Consider the following 24,514-nt stretch of genomic DNA (forward strand, 5'->3'; position numbering starts at 1 on the left):
AATGTCTGATTGGTGTTACTGTTTTGCCTTGCATTATTTTGTCCATTCTGATTGTTGTAAGGCTTATATTCTCCTTGGGTAGCATTACCTCTTTTCAAAATAGGGGCTGCTATCATTTCTTTGACAGAAGGATCAATTCGTGTTGCCCTGTAGTAGTACAAAGCATAGTCTGGATCATCGAGTGAGATTGCATTGAGTCTCTTGATGAGTCCCTCCATTTCATCCATAGGTTCTGGTGAAGTGATACTAGGACTCTTAGTATCTTTTGAGGAAGTCTTAGTTTTGGCTTCCTTGACATGTCCTTTCACTTTCTTTTGAGCTTTCTTTACTTCTTTCTTATCTTTTGGCTCTGGGGCCTTCTTCTTCTTATGAAAAAACTCGGTCTCAGACTCACTAGACTCTGAGTCGGTATTGGCATCAGAGTTTTCTTCAGTAGAGGAGTCAGTTTCAGACTCAGTCTCTACTTCAGAAACTAATAGGTCTGCATCAAACCGGTCATGGTGTAACAATTTCTCTGCTATTGCGACAACTCGGTCTACTGGGAAGGCTTCAGATAGATCTCTGTCTGGATCCTTGGCCATGAGGCGTGTTTCAATTTTGATACGGAGTTTCTTATAAATTCCCTCCCAGAAGTAACTTGCATATTCTTCACTTGTTAATTTCTTGGCTTGTTCAAGCCATCCTGCAATACGAATAAACCCTCTCACATACTTCTTCCAAGCAGTGAGTGTAGGGATTTTCTTTCCTCGTGTTGTCCTTATGTAGGACAATAAATCTTTGCGTCTATATCGCTTTGTGTCAAGGTCTGCATCATAATACTTCAGAATGTCAGCCTTGAGTTTGCTCCAGTTATTAGATCTGAAGCTCGGTAGTCCCTCTACAAATTCTGTTACATGACGGGACATGTACTGGGTAATAGATTCACATTTCTCCTCATCAGAGGTTACATTGTGATAATCACACAGTTTTTCATAGTGTTTCAGAAAGTCCTTGACTTCTGAAAATCCACCCTTGAATTTGGCAGGTGCTGCCTTAGTTCCAGGGTTAGGCAATGTTAATACAGATCGTGTAGTCATGTTTGACCTTTGTTTGTGTTGCGTTGATATGATTGTTGATGTTGTGATGTGTGTGTGGAGTGATTTATACAAAGTATGGCTTTGTTTACAATTGTTGTGATTTCTTTGTTGTGTTTAAATATGTTTGTTGACGTTTTGTGGTGTGGGTGGAATGAATTATATGAAGTGTGCTTTGTTTACGATTGTTTTGAAATGTTTGGTACAAGAAGAAGGCTCCCTCGCGGTGGGCTCCAGTGATGTCTTGTTACTTAAGGGTCTTATATAAAAGTTGTGTATAATGACAACACAATTATACACGGTGAAGACTTCTTGCCAGTCCTTAAGTCCACGGTCTCCGACTTTTCTACTTCGTGGGAGGTAACGTGGTGAGTTCTTGGGAGGATTTAGTTTGTTGTCCTCTTCTTGTGTAGTCTTATACGAAGTGTTGTGGAAAGTTCTGTGTTCTGGATAAATTCGTTAGGTTTGTTTCAGCCTAGTAGGTCGTGTTTCAACCTATGAAAGTCTGTTTCAACTTTGTCGTCCTTAGATATGTGTCTCACTTTCCGTTGAAAGAGAGAGTCTTTTGTATACACGTAAAGCTTAGAATGAGAGCTGTTCAATGGTTATATAGTCAACCCCTGTAAGGTAGTATATAACTTAGAGTAGATAATGATATCTTAGATTACCTCAAGGCACTTATATTGGCCTGCACTTTTAGTCTTAGTGGTCTCACACGGTTTGAGATAAGAGTCAAGTGGGAGGATTGTATTTCATGGGTGAAAATGGGGTCCTTTTATACCTTTTGGGAACCCCCTTACTAAGCATGATTAATCAGATGGATTGGTAAGAATGTGGCTTACAAACCAGGTGATGAATCAGCTTATTACTAAGTACATTACAAATACAGTGTAATCTTACAAAGAAATTAGAAACCATGACAAACCATGACTAAACATGTTGAGTCATGTTAAATGTTGTTACAAAGCATGGCCAATCATGACTAAACATGCTGAGTCAGCTTAAATAATGTTACAAACCAGAATATTTCCCAGTCACATGATGTGATGACAAATAAAAGCTGGTGGCTGAAAGAAGCCAAATACAAATAAACAGTCAGAAATAAATAGAGATACAAAACTTGGTGGCTGAAAGAAGCCAAATAAAAATAAACAATGAGAAATAAACAGAAGGTCACATGCTTGATACAAATACAAGGTAAAATAAGCCTGTAAAGTGAGAAATAAAATACAAGACAATGAAATAAAGCAAAAATAGAGAGGTAACTTAGTGACAAAGGGCTAGACAGTCTCTCATATCTTCCTTATCACTCTCTATATATATCTGACATGGTATGAATCACATACCATGCATGACAGCGCGTTCCTTGATCCTTCCGAATGGGCTCCTCGATTGTGATGCCCATGAGAACAGCTCGGAACTGGACCGCCTGCAATGGTGGAGGCAGGCCGGGTGAAAGGATGTGCTGCTGACTGAGCATTGCCGATAGTCACCATGACCAAGACAAGAAAATATTGCATTGTGCTTTCCTGAGCTTCATTCAAGCCTCGTTCCAGCAACCGCTGAAAGTTGTGGTGGACTGCCGTGCCATGATTGATGCTGCAGCATCTCGCCACCATCCTTCAATAGTGCACCTTGCCAGACTCTCGACTCTCAGCAGACGATTACCGTCCGGCACCTCTAGGGCGCCAGGTTCTGCTGATAAAGAGAGGTACAACCAAGTTAAAGACGACATGAACTCGATCAATCGATGGTATCTGTGGATCAAGATTCTGTGTCTGATATCCGCAGCAGTGCTCTCGTCCAATCTGGTTGAGAACATTCACGAGCTCCTTCGGATGATGTCAACCACACGCTGCCTTTTCAGGTACCGGACGCCATTCTTAGACATGGAATATGCCCCATTTCGTGATGCTGCTGCAATCAGCATCAGCTCTTCTCTTTTCCTTCCAGCGGGTTCTCGCAGCTTCTGGAGGATTTGAATGACATTTATTTCCTTCCATTCCATGATGACGTCCGGTCGAAATCTGGATCTCTTGCGTCAAGTGGATGTTCACGACGTCAGGCTTGTCTATGCTCAGCTGTTGCTCATATCTACTTCCTCATTGCTCCTCAGCTGCAGCACCATGGATCTCCTGCAAAGCAAGATGCAATTTCATACTATGTGCTCAAATTCATTCGGAACATGGAAACCTCCTTCCTTGTTACTGCAGAGAATCGTGATGACTATGCACTCCAGTGCCTGTGCCTGCGGTTTGATCAAACGGATTTTTGATAGTCTGGCAAACTTCGCTGACTCGGAACGATTCGTTCCATCGTAGTACGCGTATGCGACTCTTTACAGGCTTTTCTGAAGAATGGTGCCAGGGTATTCAGTCCGAATCAGCAAAGCAGCGATACATCCTCATGCAAAGAGCTGTGGCTGCGAATGACCCACAAGCCGAGTCAGACTCTGCTGAACGGCTTTCAACACGAGACTTAACTACTCTCTAATGTGGCTGATCGTTCCGCTCCCAATGGCAAGGGCTTTTATTACATTACTTATCTTCACCGCACTCTCGTCGTTATCGATGCATCATATAATCATTGTAGTCTACATACATTATGGCAGCATTTGCGAATAGAAATTGCAGTCTAACAGCATTCGAAGACCCGGTAAAGATCTGGCAAGCTTGCCACCTGCGCGATGTTGCTGTCCAATGAGAATTTGGGAGCTGCCAGGTACTTGCGCTGAAGGTACAACAATTCAGATGGTGAGTCTGAACAATATGTTGGGTCTTGCAGAACCTAGCTGCTATTCGACCCTAAAGGGTTTCTGGACTAGGCTTAAGGCTCAGAGGAGAGGAAATATCATAGAAAACTGCTGAGCACTCAGACTCATACTGGTAACTGGTGAAAAGATTGCTTGATTATGTAAGCTACAAAAGTGCCAACATAAGGTAAGGTAAAAACAGTCTCTACAAGCCCAGCCAGAAATGAATCCCTACAGCGCATCGCGCGAAATAGGATGATTTGAATATGCCATGCTTCAGATTTCAGCTTTTCTTCTCCATCTTCGTCAGAGGCAGCCGCTGAGACGACGGACAGTGGGGCTAGGGAGTAGAATCACGCTAGCTCGCGCAAAAAAGAACTCAAGCGCTATGGATCGTATTCCTAGAGCACCTGAGACAACTTAATACCTGTGGAATGACAATGTGGCGTTGAACGTACCTGAGATCAAAGACCCACGAGGAACATGGGCAGCTTGTCAAGCTTAGGGGTGTACTCGCGTAATGGGTGCGGAAGCGTCTTAAGATCGCCAGTCTCTGAAATGAAATGTCCAATGAAAAATACTCAAGCAGCATCTCTCGGCGATCCATCAAGGTCTTCACTATTCGCTGTGAAAGAATGTCGAGCAGATCTGGCCAGAGTGCTGATGATTGATCATACATCGATGATCTCGTCGTTGCTCATGCCACTGCGCGCAGCGTATTCCTCCACATCGATTGCAAACTTGACAAGCATTCAAAGAGATGGAGAAGGGTCAAGATTGAGTTGGTTGCAGTCTCCAAATTGCTACAACGCAAGCTGATAAAACATTTCCTCTCTGTGATTACTACATCAACACAAGCCTTCGAAGGAGACCAGTAATGCACGATTGACCATGTGAACGTTCTTGTTGCGTTGAATCAAAGCGAGACGCCTCGAGAGGTCAATCACGCCGACAAAGGCATGTTTCTTGACGATTTCAGTCAAGTCTGGAGGTCCGGACTTTGTGCTGAGAAAGCACCTCGTTCGCTACTGGACAAGATCCAAACATGATTTACCTGGAGATTTGCGCAAACGCTTACCGTGACTTCCCAAAGGTCCCCAACAATCAGCCACAGGTCCCTCCTTCCGTGAGGCTGCAGCGTCCGTCAATGAATGCATTTAGAAATACAGACGTCGAGTGCATGCATATATCCATGTATCTGATACTCGAATACCCACGAGCTTCTGCTGAATGGCATCTGATATTCGCTTGATGATGGCTTCTTCGTTCAATGTCAGATTTTGCAAGATAACGATACGGGAAAAGGCAGAAACCGACGATTTATGAACCACAAGGACACTGTCTTTTTGCCTTGGTAGTTTGCGTCAGTGAAACGAGGGTCTGCCAAACCACACTTCCAGATCTTCCGAATCGTAGAACCTCTGACGAACGACCTGAGACGCATCTGAACAGGATGGGGTTGAGAGTTCAGGACTCAAGGGAACCAGCCTACACGATGCATTGTAGGGCATCATCGACGATAATCGAAACAACATACCTTTTTGCACCCGAAAGACGCTTTGGAATTATGCACATCATAACTTGGTCATTACGTCGAGTGTTCGGGCATATCCTTCAGAGGAGCTTCGGAGAGCAGACGTTAGGGTAGATGTGTTATGAAGGATTTCATCTATCTGCGGTGAATTGAGTGATGAGAGACTGTTTGACTTCTGAGGACATACTATGGTGGTAGTTCCGTTGTTTCCAGCACAAACTTTCAGGTCTGGTGCGTCTCGCTTTTGATGGGACGAGACCGCTGTAGAAACAACAATACAATGAGGAACAAGGATGCTCCTAACTGTATCTATAAAATGTTGTGAGGTCGCGCGTTACCTAGTCTGCTATTCTTGAGGAGACAAGTGCGTTCGACCCTAGGGGAAGCGAGTGCTGCGAAGATCTAGAGGTACGCGCTTCAGCGAAGCGTGAGAAAGCGCAAGTGCGCGCAAGGTACGAAGGCGCGGGAACGCGCGCGCGTATTAGCGCGAAGCGCGGGAAAGCGCGCGCGCGTAAGCGGAAATAAAAGAGACTAAGCTTAAGTGATGATATAAAGCAATATAAGAAAAGATAGATGCAAAGTGTAGACCAATAGACTTCTACTATGTACTGCTAAGTAAATAGTGGGTGATAACTAGTAAGTTCAAGGGAAAAGTAAGGTAAAGTGTAGTATGTACTGCTGGCGCTTATATAGCGCGCCTAAGCGCGGTCATGCGGAGCCGAAGCGCTACCGAGTAGGTATGTAAGGATATATATGAGTGAGAAACTATGATAAAAATAAAGGTGGAACTATGCTAATAAAGGAAATGGAAATATACGTACTAGGAAGCTTGGTGGACAGTGGATGGATGCATCTGAATGGCTGGCGCTATAGGGCGCGCAAGCGCAGGAACGCACGCGCGCGTATACATTGCGAAGCGCGGGAATGGTGCGCGCATGGCGCGCGTTGCATGGGAAAGCTGCGCGTCATATAGAGATAGCTGTGGGTAGCGCACAGAATGACGCTGCGAGTTTGTGCTGTATACTTCCTAGTGAAACCTGCCATATCACACCATGAGACACACGAGTCTCTACATCTCCCAGGGACTTAAATTCTGAGTGTCCCCACTCAGCGCGCGCGTGGTGAGGATTTTGCGTGAGAGTATGCAAGTGCAATGCTTGTACGATGCTTTGGTTGTTGGGTGATGAATGTGCGAGTGCAGGAATTATCGCGTGATATGCAATGTATGCGAAAGCGCAGGCGCGCGCAAGGTGCAAAGGCGTGGGAAGGTGCGCGCGCATGGTATGCGCGAGGCGCGAGAATGTGCGCGCGCTATGCATGAAGGCGCGGGAATGAAGCATAGCATGGTGGATTGCGAGGGTGACTCTGATGTGAATAATATGCCATGGGTGTGGGGCGATGATGCGAGAGTGATATGGATGTGGCGCGCAAGGTGTGGGCGAGATGCGCGCATATGGCGTAAAGCGCGGGAAAGCGCGCGCGCACAAGGCGCGAGAAAGCGCGTGATTGTCGCATGTGTTGTATGGTGGGTATGATGCAAAGTGGCGCAGTCCAGGAGCGATCCAATCCATGTCCAGACCAAGTCCTGCTAGGCGCGCTAAATATTAGATGCTAAAGGTTTGAACATTGTGAGTAAAACTATATGTGAAAATATGAAGGGAAAATGGTAGACTTTGCGGATGTCCTATCCGACTTGTCTTCTTCGTGCAGCTGTCAACATCTACACCTTCCTATGAGCAAGGCGCGGGAAGCGCGCATGTGTGCGCGCGCGAGGCGTATGGGCGCGTGAATATTGCGCGCGTATGTGCGTGTGAGCGTGGGAAGACTGCGCGCATATGTGCGCGTTCTAAGGTAAAAAGGGGCATGGTGCCGCGTCATGCGTGCAAAGAGAAAATAATACTATTGAGCTAGGCGGGCACGATCTATGGTTGTTTTTCTTCTATGTTCTTCTAGGCAATCCCTATATGCATATATATCAGTGTGTTATTAGTCTTTTGGACAGTGTTATAATGAGAGAAAATGAAATGAAAGAGCGCTGGACGAAACCCAGGGTAAAACAAACAATATCCTATGAAACAGTGTTGGTATATGTTCCTCCTTTGATGCGCGGCTGAGGCGCTTGATCCTCCTCCTTGAGCGCGTGCGAGTGCGCGTGGCTAGCGCGCTTCGCGTCTCTTGCGAGCTAACGCTTGACCCAAGGTAGGGTTGGAATGCGCAAGGCAGTTGGCGCGCTTGGGGGGGCTTGTAACTGGCAGAATGAATTCCTGCACAACGCGCTGCAGGTTGAAGGCGCGCCAATGGGAGGCGCAGCAAGGGGTGTAGAGGCGCCCTACAAGCTGATAGGATGCGCGCGATGTGCGCGCCTTGGCGCAATTTCGCGCGAATTTGATTATATTGGCCGAACACGCGAGGAACGGCCATTTCTCTGCAAATTCATTAGCGAGAGACATGTATAGTGAAGAATTAGGCGCAAATGTTGCGCCAATGGGCTGTAAGGGTGGTATATCAAGGCGCAATAGGCGCATAGGTGAAGGAGAATAGTGCGCATCAAGGCGCGCAGGAACGAAATTGACATGGTAAGCAAAAGTGCGAAGAATGCGAATAAATGTGCGAAGTGCGAAGTTAAAGGTGATGATAGGGGGGTTAGGCGCATATGTATGTGTCAGGCGCGCGCCTATGTCGCGCCTGGATGTCTGATTGGAATATACCTTGTGTTGAATGACAGAAATGAAATTTAAAAGGGGAGAAGCGATAGAAATGCGGTAGCGTGAAAACTCTGCTAAATTTATGAGTGCACGAGGCACGGGAACGCGCGCGCATATTGCGCGATGCGCGTGATCATGGCGCGTGAACAAGGGGTGGTGAGAAGATGAAATTAAAGTGTTTGGAATCATCATATAGCTCCTTAAGAGCTTCAAACGTGAAAAGGACAAAAAGCGCGAAACAAGATGAGGGTAAATATACACTGCCTCTAGGCGCGCGCATTGCGCGTCCTTAGGCGCAATATGGTGCGCCTGAGACGCGCCAGGGTCGCCTGAGACATGCTCTGCTTGATGGTTAGGTGGTGTGATGCATGGATGTTTTACCGGCGCGCGGTAGTCACTAGAAGCAAAGAGCGCGATGTGCGCGTGATCGTTAGTGACAAATGGAATTACCAGAGACAAACTCTGGTTGATGCAAGATGCGACTTGAGCCTCCGGTGTGGCAGAAGGCTCCTCTATAGGCGCGCTAAGGCGCGATAGATATTTAGGGTCATCCCTGACCTCTAATGATGCGAGCAGTGATGGTGATGGTGCGATTGGCGAGGTTTCTTCCTTAAGCGATGCGATAGCGAGGGGCGAGCGTGTTTCTAGCGGTGCATTAGTGTGCAATAGATGTTTAGAGTCATCCCTGACTGCTGGCGAGGTGATAGCAATAGGCGCGCGTGATGCGATAGCGATAGACACGCGCGATGCGATAGCAATAGGCGCGCGTGTTTCAACTGGCGCGTTAGTGTGCAATAGATGATTAGAGTCATCCCTGACTTCTGATGCGATTGATGGTGATGGAGATGATGCGGATTGTGAAGGAGATGATGCTGCTGAGGATGATAGTGAAGAGGCGCCTGCAGCGCGCTTTGCGAGCGCGCGTTCGAGTTCGTGATCTAAAGTAATGCAGTCTGATATAGCTTTGCATGCTGGCGCAGTTGATGCTTGAGGTGCGCGTGAATCGCGCGTAGGCGCGGGAAAGGCGCGCGCGCGAGGCACATGAATAGGAACTGGTGGCTTTCTGTCAAGTACAACATCTGAGGGTGCGCGATAGAAGAGTCCAGCTGTTGCATTAGTGCTAATGGTCGTATCCTGCGTTGCGCGACGCGCGTGGTAGCGATCTTTGTACTTAGCTACCTTAGCTTGCACTGGTGTGCTTGGCGCTACCACAGGTGCGCTAACTGGTGCGCTTACTGGTGCGCTTGGCGCGGGAAAAGCGCGCGCAGGTAATAGGAACTGCGCAGCTGCGAAGATGTCCATGAATGGGTATGGGTCGTATGGATGGTGGTCAGGGAACTTGATCATAAGGCGCAAGCGAATTTGCGCCTGAGCATCGCTAGGGATTCCTTCCATGAATAGGTGGTCGCGTTCGGCCTTTCCAATACGGTCTTCATCCATGAGTGGCTGCATAACCTTCCTGAATGCGCGCAGGTAATTGCTGAGTTCTGTGCAAGAGGTCATTGGTTTGTTAGCGTATTCGCGCGCGATAGCGCGCAAGTCCGCGAGCGCGTAGCGTCTTTTACCATCCCATCCAGGATACATTACCTTCACCTCATCTAAGAAGGCGTCGTAATCGCTTACTTGCGCCTCGGGCATTCCGCCCCATAGTTCTCGATCGTCGCGCTCAAGGTAGCGGATAATACCTTTGATGCGGTCGAGTCCTTGGAGTCCTGCTTCATCAGCAAGCTGCTCATAGGTGTCAATAAACTCGGCGAGGTTGTCTGTAGTGCCATCGAACTTGGGCGCGTTTGCTGTGCCGCGGATGGGCATTCTGAAGGGCATTGAAGCGCGTGAAAGGTGCGCGCGCAAGGCGCACAGGGGTGGGAAAGCGCGAGAATGCGTGACTAGAAATTGGTTAGCTTTTGAATATGCAAAGAGATTGACCTTTATGCGTTAAATAGTGTGAAGTGCGAGAAAGGTGCGCGCGCGAGGCGCACAGGCGTGGGAATATTGCGCGCGCGCAAGGCGCGAGAATGCGTGACTAGAAAATGATTAGCTTTTGAAATGCAAAGATATTGACCTGTATGCGCGAAATGCGCGGAACTAGATCTTGCTGACTGCTCCCCTCGCGGTGGGCTCCAGTTGTAGAAACAACAATACAATGAGGAACAAGGATGCTCCTAACTGTATCTATAAAATGTTGTGAGGTCGCGCGTTACCTAGTCTGCTATTCTTGAGGAGACAAGTGCGTTCGACCCTAGGGGAAGCGAGTGCTGCGAAGATCTAGAGGTACGCGCTTCAGCGAAGCGTGAGAAAGCGCAAGTGCGCGCAAGGTACGAAGGCGCGGGAACGCGCGCGCGTATTAGCGCGAAGCGCGGGAAAGCGCGCGCGCGTAAGCGGAAATAAAAGAGACTAAGCTTAAGTGATGATATAAAGCAATATAAGAAAAGATAGATGCAAAGTGTAGACCAATAGACTTCTACTATGTACTGCTAAGTAAATAGTGGGTGATAACTAGTAAGTTCAAGGGAAAAGTAAGGTAAGTGTAGTATGTACTGCTGGCGCTTATATAGCGCGCCTAAGCGCGGTCATGCGGAGCCGAAGCGCTACCGAGTAGGTATGTAAGGATATATATGAGTGAGAAACTATGATAAAAATAAAGGTGGAACTATGCTAATAAAGGAAATGGAAATATACGTACTAGGAAGCTTGGTGGACAGTGGATGGATGCATCTGAATGGCTGGCGCTATAGGGCGCGCAAGCGCAGGAACGCACGCGCGCGTATACATTGCGAAGCGCGGGAATGGTGCGCGCATGGCGCGCGTTGCATGGGAAAGCTGCGCGTCATATAGAGATAGCTGTGGGTAGCGCACAGAATGACGATGCGAGTTTGTGCTGTATACTTCCTAGTGAAACCTGCCATATCACACCATGAGACACACGAGTCTCTACACCGCCATCAATGTAAGCAGCCCTGTAGGATTCTTGTCAGGTCTTCTCGTTCCGTGCACATTTTATCATATACATACTTCCAAGCGCCATCGCTTAACTTGGTCTTTGCTACCACTGTCAGGTGCGCGACATGGGTTATAAATGCGAGAGCCTCCCCTCGGAACCCATGAGTAGGCCAGCTTGGAGAGGTCAGAAGATATCAAAGCGCTCAGCGAGCAAGGGTAGGTCTTCTTTCTTCAAACAAGCTCAATGGAATGCCTTGATGCGAATGCGAATGTGAGAAAGACGTATGTGAAGGTGAATTTCAATGCTTATATTTGTATCTATACCGTGGTTGACCCAGCGCGTACTTCGCCTGCTGCAATTCGGTTGATAAGAGACTCATGGAGTCTTCTTATTGGTCAAAGGCCGAGTGGTTCCAGAGAAGGAGAGCGACGACCGCTTGCCATGCTCGAGAGGACAAGGCGCTCACCAGACGCATGGTGGGCTACGAAGCTACGGGCACAAGCTCGTTTTGGAACTGGTCAACCATGGCTTCCATGCCCTGATTGAGGATATCGAGGTCTGTCTCATTGGAGAGCTTGAGAAGATCTGCAATAGCAATCATCGAAATCAATGAGTACCTCAGTGGGGTTGGAAACGAGCAGCGCCTTGCATGACCTTGCCTACTTGCAGAGATACGGTGTCCCTGACTAAAGATCCCAAGTTAGTTTGGACACAGTATAAAGGAAGAGGAAAATATCTAACGCACCAGAATCACGGGCAACAACCAGCTCCATGATGGCTAGCACAGCTTGCGCGCGTACCGGGAGTTCGCAACCTTCCAGGGCCAACGCCACAGCGCAGGAGTGATTGTTCAAGTGCTATGAAGGATCGACGTCAGCATGAAAACAACGCTTATAGTAGACATGCCTGCCTCATCAGTAGCTTGTGACATGATACCGATCATCGTAAGGGCGCCGAAGCGCTAGGCCGGTGTGGGATTTCTATTTCATATTCTTGTGAGTCAATGGACATAGTAGATGCGACAGGGACGCATGAGCACAATACAGCGTTGATGAACTGGAGCATCGGAAGGAAGGTCGTTTTTGTGCGATCGCTGGTGAGGGAGAAGTGGTGTCACTCACAGGGGACAAGAAGGTCTCGTGCTCGTCTTTGGCATGTGAGATACTGACGCAAATAACAGGAGAGAGACCAGGTAGACTCACCGACACTAGCACCAACACATTCTACGGGATCTGCCTCCCGCATGGCTTATTTGGACGTGTCGAAAGTGAGCTGGGAAAATGCAAAGTCAGCCACGAGGCTGTCAAGACTCAACATGGGTCTTCAGGAGCATTCACATTGACTTTTGGCTTGATACTGCGAATAGAGGCGTCAGCATGATCCGAGGGATTGAAGGCCGATGTGAACCATTCGGCGAAAAGCTGGAAGATTTGGTATTGGCATTTCTTGCCCAGCCATGCCTGCCCTTAAACGTATGCCAAGCCCGACTTGGTGAAGGTACACCTTGAAGATTTCTGGAGCGAAGATAGGATAGTCATGAAATGCTGTGCAAATACATCGTACACCATACCCGTTCAGCATCGATGATGGGAGTGGAGAGGGATCGCCAAAACTATAATACTATTAGAAATGCACAGAATATTTGAAGAAAATATGCACCGATGGAACAGTCAACCGAGAATTCCATATGCCCACTTCTTGGTCTTCCACCATCCCAATCTTGAAATGGCGAGGACGCGATGTTCGTTCATATGCTGAGGTAGGCATGGTCTGGATCTGCAGTGAGTGGCCGTGCGCTCTGCTATAGCATCATTTTTCATATAAGGAACAAGGACCCAAGGCGCCCAACACATTCACGTTAAAGCATCCGACTGAGCTGCAGCAGGTGGATAAACCATCAGAATGAAGCAACGTGTACTGCTCTGGCCAGACCTTTGGCTAGAATCGGAGACGATCAGCGTTGTGATTCATACGTAAATTCAATACTTGCAGAGGACATTGTAACCACACATTCAAAATGCTGTGCCGAAAAGTTCAGCGTCTATTCGCAGAAGTGTAACTGAGTCATCTCTATTTAGTAACTAAATCACATGCCACAAATGGCTACCAAGGCGCCACTAACTTACCATGGTACTGGTGAAAAAGCTGGATTTTATAACTCATTATTCATTCCATAGGTGCAGACTTGCGGTGACCCCTCCTGGTCGGTGAACCCCATTACAGATGTTCAAGTGCGACCATCGTATGTACAGGACTTACTTGTTCATTCTTTCCCTATCTGCCTAATCATTGGTTGCGGCCTTCAAAGTCCGTGCACACCACCTACGGCTCTTTCAGGCACGTCTTAAATTGCCATCTATGGTCTGAGTCAATGTTGAATGTTCCTCTTGCGCAGGGTTAAGGAGTGCGTTTTGGTGATTTTTTTTTTCCTACTGTATTTTCAGCTTCATGCATCCATCTGTAGCGCAAGTTGGCAACAATGCTGCAGCAGTCGTTCCCAAAACTGACGAGGGCTCGTTACGTGGAGAGGACCACCAGTATTGAATGTTCTCCAGGACTCGACCATTGCGTCGAAGAATGGAAAGGACAAACAGTCTCATTTCTGAGGGCGTGCAGAACGAGTCGCAGGGAACGCGATGACGAGTTGCCCGAAGCAGTGGCTTGGGTATACGACCTGGTGTCTGCATCGACACATGCCACGAGACCGGCCATAACTTGCAGTTGGAACGTGACCTTGCTCGCAAGGTGAATTGGTCGAGCGTTCGAGAGCGTTCGGTCTTCCCGGATACCATACCCTCACTTGGAATAATGTTTGTTGCCCGGGTCCACATCGATTATAGGCGATGACCTCTCCATCATAATCACCACTCACTTATTATTTTACCATCTCACGATGTCATCAATGCCCCAACCATACTGCTATGCCCTTCCATCTTCTTCAACACAATGCCTGTCTCCAAGTCCCAAAGATGAAGTGTCTTGTCGTGTGAGTCAGTAATCATTCGTCGTTTATCGGGGAACACTGCGACTGTGATTATGCCCTCCTCGTGGTCTTCAAAAGTTCGAATGGGTATGGTGCTTGGAATGAGCTGTGACATTTTACTGGAGGTTGATGATGTTGTGCACGGCCGAGGGATTGTGGCGTCTTTCTCTAAGTTACAGAGGTGCGTGTATTGTGCGCTTTTATGTTGCTTCACCACGCTAACCATCCTCGTTTCCATAGACGCCCAAGACATGAGGCAGTTGGCCATCACCATTTCAGCAAGAATGCTCCCAATTGATCATAAGCGACTGCACTGGCTACATGCGTCCGATATCTGTCTTCACGGTTTCAAGCTTTACCGAGACATCAAGCGAGTATCACACCTCTCCAACAAACTTTCAAGCTCAAGTCTTATATCTCATGACCGCTCACCTTGCGGCTCGCTGTAGACTAGTATAAAGTATCTGCGTATCTATGGTGCGTCTTGTAACTTGTTGCAGTCTCACCCTCTAAGGATTTGGAACCAGGGACCCTTAGACTAGATGGGTGACGCGGACAAGATTACTATTACATCCATCAGCGAGGATGAACCGCTCGTGGGCAGAAGGGAGTTGTGGAGCTATTATCGCGAGTTCCGGTCCATATGTATCGACCCTTGTCAAAGCTGAACACCAGCGTGCTATAATGGTGACAATGTGAGTCGGCCAAATATTATCAGGCCCACTTTGCTTATCTATGTTTCACACAACCAGGGTGTTTATTCTCTGGGCTATACACAAACTCTGTTCTAGGGGCTTGCAACAGCAGCGGGATATGATCCTGTCGCAGGCCTCAACTGCTTCTGGGCAATATGTATTTCCCTGGGGTAGCAGCACAAAGTCAGTTTCTAGTGTGGTCCTGATCGCGAATGACATCAGTTTCGCCATAATGTCAGCCATGTTTACTACCATCAGCTCTGTTACTGACCATGACGCGTTCGGATGGTACTTGCTGTCGCGGTGATATGCTGAGCTGCATGATATGGCTGTATGGCGCTTACATGTGCATTTCTGAATGCACGCCAGTTGAGAGAAAAATATGAAAGCAGCGAGATTCCTCCTGAAGTTTATGAGTAGGAAGAATTTACGGAAAAGAATATCAGTAATATCTCTACCATGCATCGTAAGGGTTGTGTCATTGGTCGTCGGAAGCTAACGATCTTTCGATACAAGTTCATAGTATATAACCATCTTATTGCTGAACTTAGCGCTTTTGCTGCTCCTGGTGCTGTAAGTTTGTTGTCGATCAAGTCTTTGAAGTGTTTGTATTGATTGACACGTAGTCTCACCATGTACTGGGCAGTACTACTTGGTATCCGGTAGTATGAGTATATTGTAGCTTGTCTCTAGTAGGCTTCTCCTAAGAACCCAGGTCAGGCAGGCCCTAGTTTGCCTGAAGGTGAACACCACATAAGGATTGGATGGAAGGAGGTGAGTATTTGGCAAAATCTTCCTTAGAAATCGACTCACACGAACATCAGGTCATGGCTGCACTGAAGACATACAAGCATCTTCCCTAGAGCTTTGCATATCTCTTCTCACACACAGATGTACTGTTCGGTTGTCTGCCTCTTGAGCCACACCTGGCACTTTCTTGGACGGGCTGAACACCACCAGAACTCTCGATACCATTTGCCAGAACAGCAAGTTCGATCTCGTTCCTGCAAAATACCCCCTTGGGCTTGTCACAGGCTACTACCTCGACTATGAGTATGAAGAAGATGGTATGTAGCGCTTGTATTTCACGTACTTGTTTATGTGACCATCAACGGTATTGACTCGTGGTGACTAATGTTGTCTTTATTTTGATTTTGCAGTGGGGTATGATTGGAATACGGACAGAAAACTTTGAGTCGGTGTTGCTCAACGTGTTTCTTCGACCCATGATCCCTCTAACATGTACAGTACACGAGGTTCCATATCCTTCTCAGGACGTACAACATTGCGTTCAACATTTTCCAGGTGCCTTACTACGCGTTCTCCAAGACCATGATGGCTGAGCCCGGTTCTGATAACATGGTGTGGATTTTGGCTTTTTCATACTTCCCATCCCATTGCGTCCGGCTTGCGTCGACCAGTTCTTCGGTCTCCTTGGTTTATCCAACTGCGCTTTTTCTATGGTAGGACCCGATGTCATATAGGTCATCATCAACAAGACGGGAAGGGGTTTCCGTCGCGCTGTGTATGGCTACTTCGGTGATCTGGTTTGGCGTTGAGGTGACGAAGGGGCACAGGGATGGGCGGCTGATTAGGGCAGGCGCATACAACAGAACAATCATTCTATGTTATAGTACTCCAGGGTGAGTCAACATCGCGAGATTTCAATTCAGTGCTCTGCTTCTTTTAAGCCGTCCGAACTAAAATAAGACTCTGCGGATTCTCGTCAGTCGTAATGTGAACACATTGACATGATGTCTCCAAGTTCTGGAGTAGCAATGAATCCGTCGTATCTCCAAAAGTTATCTGATACTGACTTGCATTTTTTTTGCAACAACTCCATGAAATGAAGCGGACGTCGCCTATGATAGTAGTGAATGAAAGAAGAGCAAATAGGAAACGCAAAGTATCAAACGTGCGGCGACACAGCATGACGTGATGGACACAACTGCGCCCGAGCCAGCAGTATCTGGTGCTTAATTATTGTAGACTCTTTTTCTCCTATCTATATCAGTACCAATACTGTTTATATAATGGCGCCTACTCGCCCAGTCCCTGACTCCATTTTGCACGATGCTTGAGAGAAACGCGTACACTTCATCCATCTTTGAAAGGAGCTGGCTGATTGAGTCGTCCCGAGTTGCTTGTGGATGTCATTGCAGTCAGCCGTGCATCAGAAACATCAGGTATGGTATAGATAAATACCTTGGACACAACACAACCGGCAGGACGCCCCATGCTGCCTTGGCATATGTATAGATCTTTGCTGCAAGATAATTGATGCAATCGCTGCCTGATGAAATTCCATACCTCTGCTATCGTATCAACGAAGGAATTGAACTCGGAAAGTTTTCTGCGCAATGGGGTGATGTAGTCGACCACAGCTACTGGGTCATTCTGCACCATTGATTCCCGATGCCGCAGCTGGCACGGGCCTGAACGCGAATTTTGAGCCAGAAATGGCCTCTCTAGAATCCCACGAGCTTCATTTGCCTTGTCCAAAATGGGTTTGTCAGTTACCCTGGTTGTGGAGTCCTGATCATAACATATTGTCTATTATGGATAGAAAAAAGAATAACTTTATGGGACGTACCTTCAATTCGGCACCATGGGCTGTCTGACCTTCGTGCATCGACTGGTCTGTTGTGGGAAGCTTGTCGGACTGTTGTTGACCATGTTGATCTGAGGCGGGGTCTTGCATGGAGATTAATGTTCGGAAGCTCATTGACTACCTCTTCTGGTACCATGAGCTGCCCAGAGTCCTGCTTCGGACATTTGTTAAGGATATTGCAATATGCATTCACTGAAGGTGATACCCACCTGTTTTATGTCTGCCAAGGGAGAAACGAGTTGGGAGGGGTTGGGGCGTCTAGCACGTCGAGCAAAAAGATTTTTTGTCTTGCTGCGAAGTGAGGCGAAACATCTTCCGTGGGATTGACCAGGTGGTGGTGGGAGACAAAAGATTGCAGAGATATCAGATTATGTGTGAAGATGAAGCAATAGGAACAAGCGAACCCGGTGGGCTTCTGGATGAGTTTTTCTGAAACACATGAAACACTTCTTGCGGCAGGAGTTATCTTGGGCCATGGCCCATTTCTCAACTTGAATGGGCAATAGGATAACCTACAGGGGCCCACATAAACCTGGGACCAGAGTAGTATTTGTGGGCTGGCTGGTACGTACTCTAGTAGGTTATGAGCGGTACAGTTCCACAAATTCAAGCAAATAAGAAAACGGTTGACACGCCTGTAGGTTCCACATAAACCCTGTGATTAAAGTTGGTTGATAGTCGTGTAACCTGCATCCAGCAATCGGTTATCTGGGCGATGCAAAGCGAAACACGACAAAGACGCACAACTTGAAGTTGTCATCAGATTGGACAAGAGCGATGATATCATCAGTGAATTCATGAGTTCGTGATATGGTAACTGTGATAGTTATAGTAGAAGTTGCTTCTGCCAAATATTGTTATCTATAGCTGATAAATTTGACTTGTCAATACGTACTATTCTCCACAGCCCACCGGGCATCCCAGGACCTCCATCAGTTGACTGCTGTGGAAAAGTAAGCATGAGAGGGAAGTCAACAGAAAGTGGACCATCTATGCGATTATCCTGAATGTTGTTTGTCTCTCACAATGAATTGTTTAAGAGCTGTGCGCTTAAGACCATGTTGTGCATTACATTTACAAACAAGAGTCACCTGAACGTGATATGCATGATAAGCCCAAAGCGCGCAAGCCTAGAATATGAAATCAACAGACAATTTTTTGTATTTCATTCGAAAGGCAAAGAATCCACAAAGACGAAGGACACCTGCATGGAGAGGTTGCCCTGACATGCCTCATAGCATTTAATAAAAGTAAGTCGGGGTCTCAAAGTGAGCCTGAGTGAAAGACGTAAAAGTACCATCTAGAGAAACAGTAATATGCAGAGGTTGCCAAGTAATAGTGACGACGCGGCGGCCCGAGCGACATCTTCAACACATTTGATGGTGGGTTGCGAGAGCAGACTCCAACCACCAGCTGTGGCAAATACAGCAGGATATTCATCCGGGTAGTACAAGGGATCATAGAAGGATGGATAAGATGGTATAGAGACACAAGGATTCGTGGAAGGCCATTTGCACAAAAAGGGCGGCATACTTGAAAGAACGCACAACACTGGTCATGCAAGTCAAAATCCGCAAGATAGAAAGTGAGCGAGGGAGAAAACTCAACTGACGCAGCAAGAACAAGGGCGCTTGTGGCAGGCGAGAGACGAGATATCAAGATAGGTTGGAGACGCTGAGAGTCTTCCACACTTTGGGAAGAATTCATATATTGCGAAGCCACACTGCATGAATGTCACTGCCATTGAGCTTGACATGGTCCGGACAGACAATATGCTACCCCAGGGAAATACATATTGCCCAGAAGCAGTTGAGGCCTGCGACAGGATCATATCCCGCTGCTGTTGCAAGCCCCTAGAACAGAGTTTGTGTATAGCCCAGAGAATAAACACCCTGGTTGTGTGAAACATAGATAAGCAAAGTGGGCCTGATAATATTTGGCCGACTCACATTGTCACCATTATAGCACGCTGGTGTTCAGCTTTGACAAGGGTCGATACATATGGACCGGAACTCGCGATAATAGCTCCACAACTCCCTTCTGCCCACGAGCGGTTCATCCTCGCTGATGGATGTAATAGTAATCTTGTCCGCGTCACCCATCTAGTCTAAGGGTCCCTGGTTCCAAATCCTTAGAGGGTGAGACTGCAACAAGTTACAAGACGCACCATAGATACGCAGATACTTTATACTAGTCTACAGCGAGCCGCAAGGTGAGCGGTCATGAGATATAAGACTTGAGCTTGAAAGTTTGTTGGAGAGGTGTGATACTCGCTTGATGTCTCGGTAAAGCTTGAAACCGTGAAGACAGATATCGGACGCATGTAGCCAGTGCAGTCGCTTATGATCAATTGGGAGCATTCTTGCTGAAATGGTGATGGCCAACTGCCTCATGTCTTGGGCGTCTATGGAAACGAGGATGGTTAGCGTGGTGAAGCAACATAAAAGCGCACAATACACGCACCTCTGTAACTTAGAGAAAGACGCCACAATCCCTCGGCCGTGCACAACATCATCAACCTCCAGTAAAATGTCACAGCTCATTCCAAGCACCATACCCATTCGAACTTTTGAAGACCACGAGGAGGGCATAATCACAGTCGCAGTGTTCCCCGATAAACGACGAATGATTACTGACTCACACGACAAGACACTTCATCTTTGGGACTTGGAGACAGGCATTGTGTTGAAGAAGATGGAAGGGCATAGCAGTATGGTTGGGGCATTGATGACATCGTGAGATGGTAAAATAATAAGTGAGTGGTGATTATGATGGAGAGGTCATCGCCTATAATCGATGTGGACCCGGGCAACAAACATTATTCCAAGTGAGGGTATGGTATCCGGGAAGACCGAACGCTCTCGAACGCTCGACCAATTCACCTTGCGAGCAAGGTCACGTTCCAACTGCAAGTTATGGCCGGTCTCGTGGCATGTGTCGATGCAGACACCAGGTCGTATACCCAAGCCACTGCTTCGGGCAACTCGTCATCGCGTTCCCTGCGACTCGTTCTGCACGCCCTCAGAAATGAGACTGTTTGTCCTTTCCATTCTTCGACGCAATGGTCGAGTCCTGGAGAACATTCAATACTGGTGGTCCTCTCCACGTAACGAGCCCTCGTCAGTTTTGGGAACGACTGCTGCAGCATTGTTGCCAACTTGCGCTACAGATGGATGCATGAAGCTGAAAATACAGTAGGAAAAAAAAAATCACCAAAACGCACTCCTTAACCCTGCGCAAGAGGAACATTCAACATTGACTCAGACCATAGATGGCAATTTAAGACGTGCCTGAAAGAGCCGTAGGTGGTGTGCACGGACTTTGAAGGCCGCAACCAATGATTAGGCAGATAGGGAAAGAATGAACAAGTAAGTCCTGTACATACGATGGTCGCACTTGAACATCTGTAATGGGGTTCACCGACCAGGAGGGGTCACCGCAAGTCTGCACCTATGGAATGAATAATGAGTTATAAAATCCAGCTTTTTCACCAGTACCATGGTAAGTTAGTGGCGCCTTGGTAGCCATTTGTGGCATGTGATTTAGTTACTAAATAGAGATGACTCAGTTACACTTCTGCGAATAGACGCTGAACTTTTCGGCACAGCATTTTGAATGTGTGGTTACAATGTCCTCTGCAAGTATTGAATTTACGTATGAATCACAACGCTGATCGTCTCCGATTCTAGCCAAAGGTCTGGCCAGAGCAGTACACGTTGCTTCATTCTGATGGTTTATCCACCTGCTGCAGCTCAGTCGGATGCTTTAACGTGAATGTGTTGGGCGCCTTGGGTCCTTGTTCCTTATATGAAAAATGATGCTATAGCAGAGCGCACGGCCACTCACTGCAGATCCAGACCATGCCTACCTCAGCATATGAACGAACATCGCGTCCTCGCCATTTCAAGATTGGGATGGTGGAAGACCAAGAAGTGGGCATATGGAATTCTCGGTTGACTGTTCCATCGGTGCATATTTTCTTCAAATATTCTGTGCATTTCTAATAGTATTATAGTTTTGGCGATCCCTCTCCACTCCCATCATCGATGCTGAACGGGTATGGTGTACGATGTATTTGCACAGCATTTCATGACTATCCTATCTTCGCTCCAGAAATCTTCAAGGTGTACCTTCACCAAGTCGGGCTTGGCATACGTTTAAGGGCAGGCATGGCTGGGCAAGAAATGCCAATACCAAATCTTCCAGCTTTTCGCCGAATGGTTCACATCGGCCTTCAATCCCTCGGATCATGCTGACGCCTCTATTCGCAGTATCAAGCCAAAAGTCAATGTGAATGCTCCTGAAGACCCATGTTGAGTCTTGACAGCCTCGTGGCTGACTTTGCATTTTCCCAGCTCACTTTCGACACGTCCAAATAAGCCATGCGGGAGGCAGATCCCGTAGAATGTGTTGGTGCTAGTGTCGGTGAGTCTACCTGGTCTCTCTCCTGTTATTTGCGTCAGTATCTCACATGCCAAAGACGAGCACGAGACCTTCTTGTCCCCTGTGAGTGACACCACTTCTCCCTCACCAGCGATCGCACAAAAACGACCTTCCTTCCGATGCTCCAGTTCATCAACGCTGTATTGTGCTCATGCGTCCCTGTCGCATCTACTATGTCCATTGACTCACAAGAATATGAAATAGAAATCCCACACCGGCCTAGCGCTTCGGCGCCCTTACGATGATCGGTATCATGTCACAAGCTACTGATGAGGCAGGCATGTCTACTATAAGCGTTGTTTTCATGCTGACGTCGATCCTTCATAGCACTTGAACAATCACTCCTGCGCTGTGGCGTTGGCCCTGGAAGGTTGCGAACTCCCGGTACGCGCGCAAGCTGTGCTAGCCATCATGGAGCTGGTTGTTGCCCGTGATTCTGGTGCGTTAGATATTTTCCTCTTCCTTTATACTGTGTCCAAACTAACTTGGGATCTTTAGTCAGGGACACCGTATCTCTGCAAGTAGGCAAGGTCATGCAAGGCGCTGCTCGTTTCCAACCCCACTGAGGTACTCATTGATTTCGATGATTGCTATTGCAGATCTTCTCAAGCTCTCCAATGAGACAGACCTCGATATCCTCAATCAGGGCATGGAAGCCATGGTTGACCAGTTCCAAAACGAGCTTGTGCCCGTAGCTTCGTAGCCCACCATGCGTCTGGTGAGCGCCTTGTCCTCTCGAGCATGGCAAGCGGTCGTCGCTCTCCTTCTCTGGAACCACTCGGCCTTTGACCAATAAGAAGACTCCATGAGTCTCTTATCAACCGAATTGCAGCAGGCGAAGTACGCGCTGGGTCAACCACGGTATAGATACAAATATAAGCATTGAAATTCACCTTCACATACGTCTTTCTCACATTCGCATTCGCATCAAGGCATTCCATTGAGCTTGTTTGAAGAAAGAAGACCTACCCTTGCTCGCTGAGCGCTTTGATATCTTCTGACCTCTCCAAGCTGGCCTACTCATGGGTTCCGAGGGGAGGCTCTCGCATTTATAACCCATGTCGCGCACCTGACAGTGGTAGCAAAGACCAAGTTAAGCGATGGCGCTTGGAAGTATGTATATGATAAAATGTGCACGGAACGAGAAGACCTGACAAGAATCCTACAGGGCTGCTTACATTGATGGCGGTCTCGTCCCATCAAAAGCGAGACGCACCAGACCTGAAAGTTTGTGCTGGAAACAACGGAACTACCACCATAGTATGTCCTCAGAAGTCAAACAGTCTCTCATCACTCAATTCACCGCAGATAGATGAAATCCTTCATAACACATCTACCCTAACGTCTGCTCTCCGAAGCTCCTCTGAAGGATATGCCCGAACACTCGACGTAATGACCAAGTTATGATGTGCATAATTCCAAAGCGTCTTTCGGGTGCAAAAAGGTATGTTGTTTCGATTATCGTCGATGATGCCCTACAATGCATCGTGTAGGCTGGTTCCCTTGAGTCCTGAACTCTCAACCCCATCCTGTTCAGATGCGTCTCAGGTCGTTCGTCAGAGGTTCTACGATTCGGAAGATCTGGAAGTGTGGTTTGGCAGACCCTCGTTTCACTGACGCAAACTACCAAGGCAAAAAGACAGTGTCCTTGTGGTTCATAAATCGTCGGTTTCTGCCTTTTCCCGTATCGTTATCTTGCAAAATCTGACATTGAACGAAGAAGCCATCATCAAGCGAATATCAGATGCCATTCAGCAGAAGCTCGTGGGTATTCGAGTATCAGATACATGGATATATGCATGCACTCGACGTCTGTATTTCTAAATGCATTCATTGACGGACGCTGCAGCCTCACGGAAGGAGGGACCTGTGGCTGATTGTTGGGGACCTTTGGGAAGTCACGGTAAGCGTTTGCGCAAATCTCCAGGTAAATCATGTTTGGATCTTGTCCAGTAGCGAACGAGGTGCTTTCTCAGCACAAAGTCCGGACCTCCAGACTTGACTGAAATCGTCAAGAAACATGCCTTTGTCGGCGTGATTGACCTCTCGAGGCGTCTCGCTTTGATTCAACGCAACAAGAACGTTCACATGGTCAATCGTGCATTACTGGTCTCCTTCGAAGGCTTGTGTTGATGTAGTAATCACAGAGAGGAAATGTTTTATCAGCTTGCGTTGTAGCAATTTGGAGACTGCAACCAACTCAATCTTGACCCTTCTCCATCTCTTTGAATGCTTGTCAAGTTTGCAATCGATGTGGAGGAATACGCTGCGCGCAGTGGCATGAGCAACGACGAGATCATCGATGTATGATCAATCATCAGCACTCTGGCCAGATCTGCTCGACATTCTTTCACAGCGAATAGTGAAGACCTTGATGGATCGCCGAGAGATGCTGCTTGAGTATTTTTCATTGGACATTTCATTTCAGAGACTGGCGATCTTAAGACGCTTCCGCACCCATTACGCGAGTACACCCCTAAGCTTGACAAGCTGCCCATGTTCCTCGTGGGTCTTTGATCTCAGGTACGTTCAACGCCACATTGTCATTCCACAGGTATTAAGTTGTCTCAGGTGCTCTAGGAATACGATCCATAGCGCTTGAGTTCTTTTTTGCGCGAGCTAGCGTGATTCTACTCCCTAGCCCCACTGTCCGTCGTCTCAGCGGCTGCCTCTGACGAAGATGGAGAAGAAAAGCTGAAATCTGAAGCATGGCATATTCAAATCATCCTATTTCGCGCGATGCGCTGTAGGGATTCATTTCTGGCTGGGCTTGTAGA

At 47.5% G+C, this 24,514-nt stretch overlaps 5 protein-coding genes across 5 annotated transcripts; 3 read left to right on the forward strand and 2 right to left on the reverse strand.

Annotated features, from left to right (window-relative positions):
* Window positions 1-11,486: 11,486 nt before the first annotated feature.
* Window positions 11,487-12,772, reverse strand: F5891DRAFT_1188310 (uncharacterized protein; the record flags this gene model as incomplete). Its single annotated transcript, XM_041366977.1, has 5 exons — window positions 11,487-11,590; window positions 11,641-11,691; window positions 11,751-11,862; window positions 12,576-12,617; window positions 12,665-12,772. The coding sequence occupies 5 exons, from the start codon at window positions 12,770-12,772 to the stop codon at window positions 11,487-11,489; spliced, it is 417 nt and encodes a 138-aa protein (XP_041226395.1).
* Window positions 12,773-14,146: 1,374 nt separating this feature from the next.
* On the forward strand, window positions 14,147-15,882 carry F5891DRAFT_1032012 (uncharacterized protein; the record flags this gene model as incomplete). Its single annotated transcript, XM_041361644.1, has 7 exons — window positions 14,147-14,169; window positions 14,229-14,465; window positions 14,516-14,645; window positions 15,399-15,461; window positions 15,508-15,589; window positions 15,666-15,750; window positions 15,844-15,882. Coding segments are annotated over exons 3-7 (384 nt in total), but the record flags the coding sequence as incomplete, so codon positions are not given.
* An 898-nt stretch (window positions 15,883-16,780) lies between these two features.
* Window positions 16,781-17,384, reverse strand: F5891DRAFT_1188312 (uncharacterized protein; the record flags this gene model as incomplete). The annotated part of the gene is made up of 2 exons (XM_041366978.1): window positions 16,781-17,218; window positions 17,277-17,384. 2 exons carry the CDS (start codon window positions 17,382-17,384, stop codon window positions 16,781-16,783), a joined length of 546 nt encoding a protein of 181 aa, XP_041226397.1.
* Window positions 17,385-21,154: 3,770 nt separating this feature from the next.
* Window positions 21,155-22,440, forward strand: F5891DRAFT_1188313 (uncharacterized protein; the record flags this gene model as incomplete). The annotated part of the gene is made up of 5 exons (XM_041366979.1): window positions 21,155-21,262; window positions 21,310-21,351; window positions 22,065-22,176; window positions 22,236-22,267; window positions 22,348-22,440. 5 exons carry the CDS (start codon window positions 21,155-21,157, stop codon window positions 22,438-22,440), a joined length of 387 nt encoding a protein of 128 aa, XP_041226398.1.
* A 397-nt stretch (window positions 22,441-22,837) lies between these two features.
* Window positions 22,838-23,561, forward strand: F5891DRAFT_1188314 (uncharacterized protein; the record flags this gene model as incomplete). The annotated part of the gene is made up of 6 exons (XM_041366980.1): window positions 22,838-22,850; window positions 22,906-22,997; window positions 23,046-23,126; window positions 23,162-23,181; window positions 23,231-23,329; window positions 23,369-23,561. 6 exons carry the CDS (start codon window positions 22,838-22,840, stop codon window positions 23,559-23,561), a joined length of 498 nt encoding a protein of 165 aa, XP_041226399.1.
* Window positions 23,562-24,514: the final 953 nt, after the last annotated feature.

The sequence above is a fragment of the Suillus fuscotomentosus genome, assembly GCF_016647785.1.
Source record: "Suillus fuscotomentosus strain FC203 chromosome Unknown F5891scaffold_25, whole genome shotgun sequence".
Classification (NCBI taxonomy): domain Eukaryota; kingdom Fungi; phylum Basidiomycota; class Agaricomycetes; order Boletales; family Suillaceae; genus Suillus; species Suillus fuscotomentosus.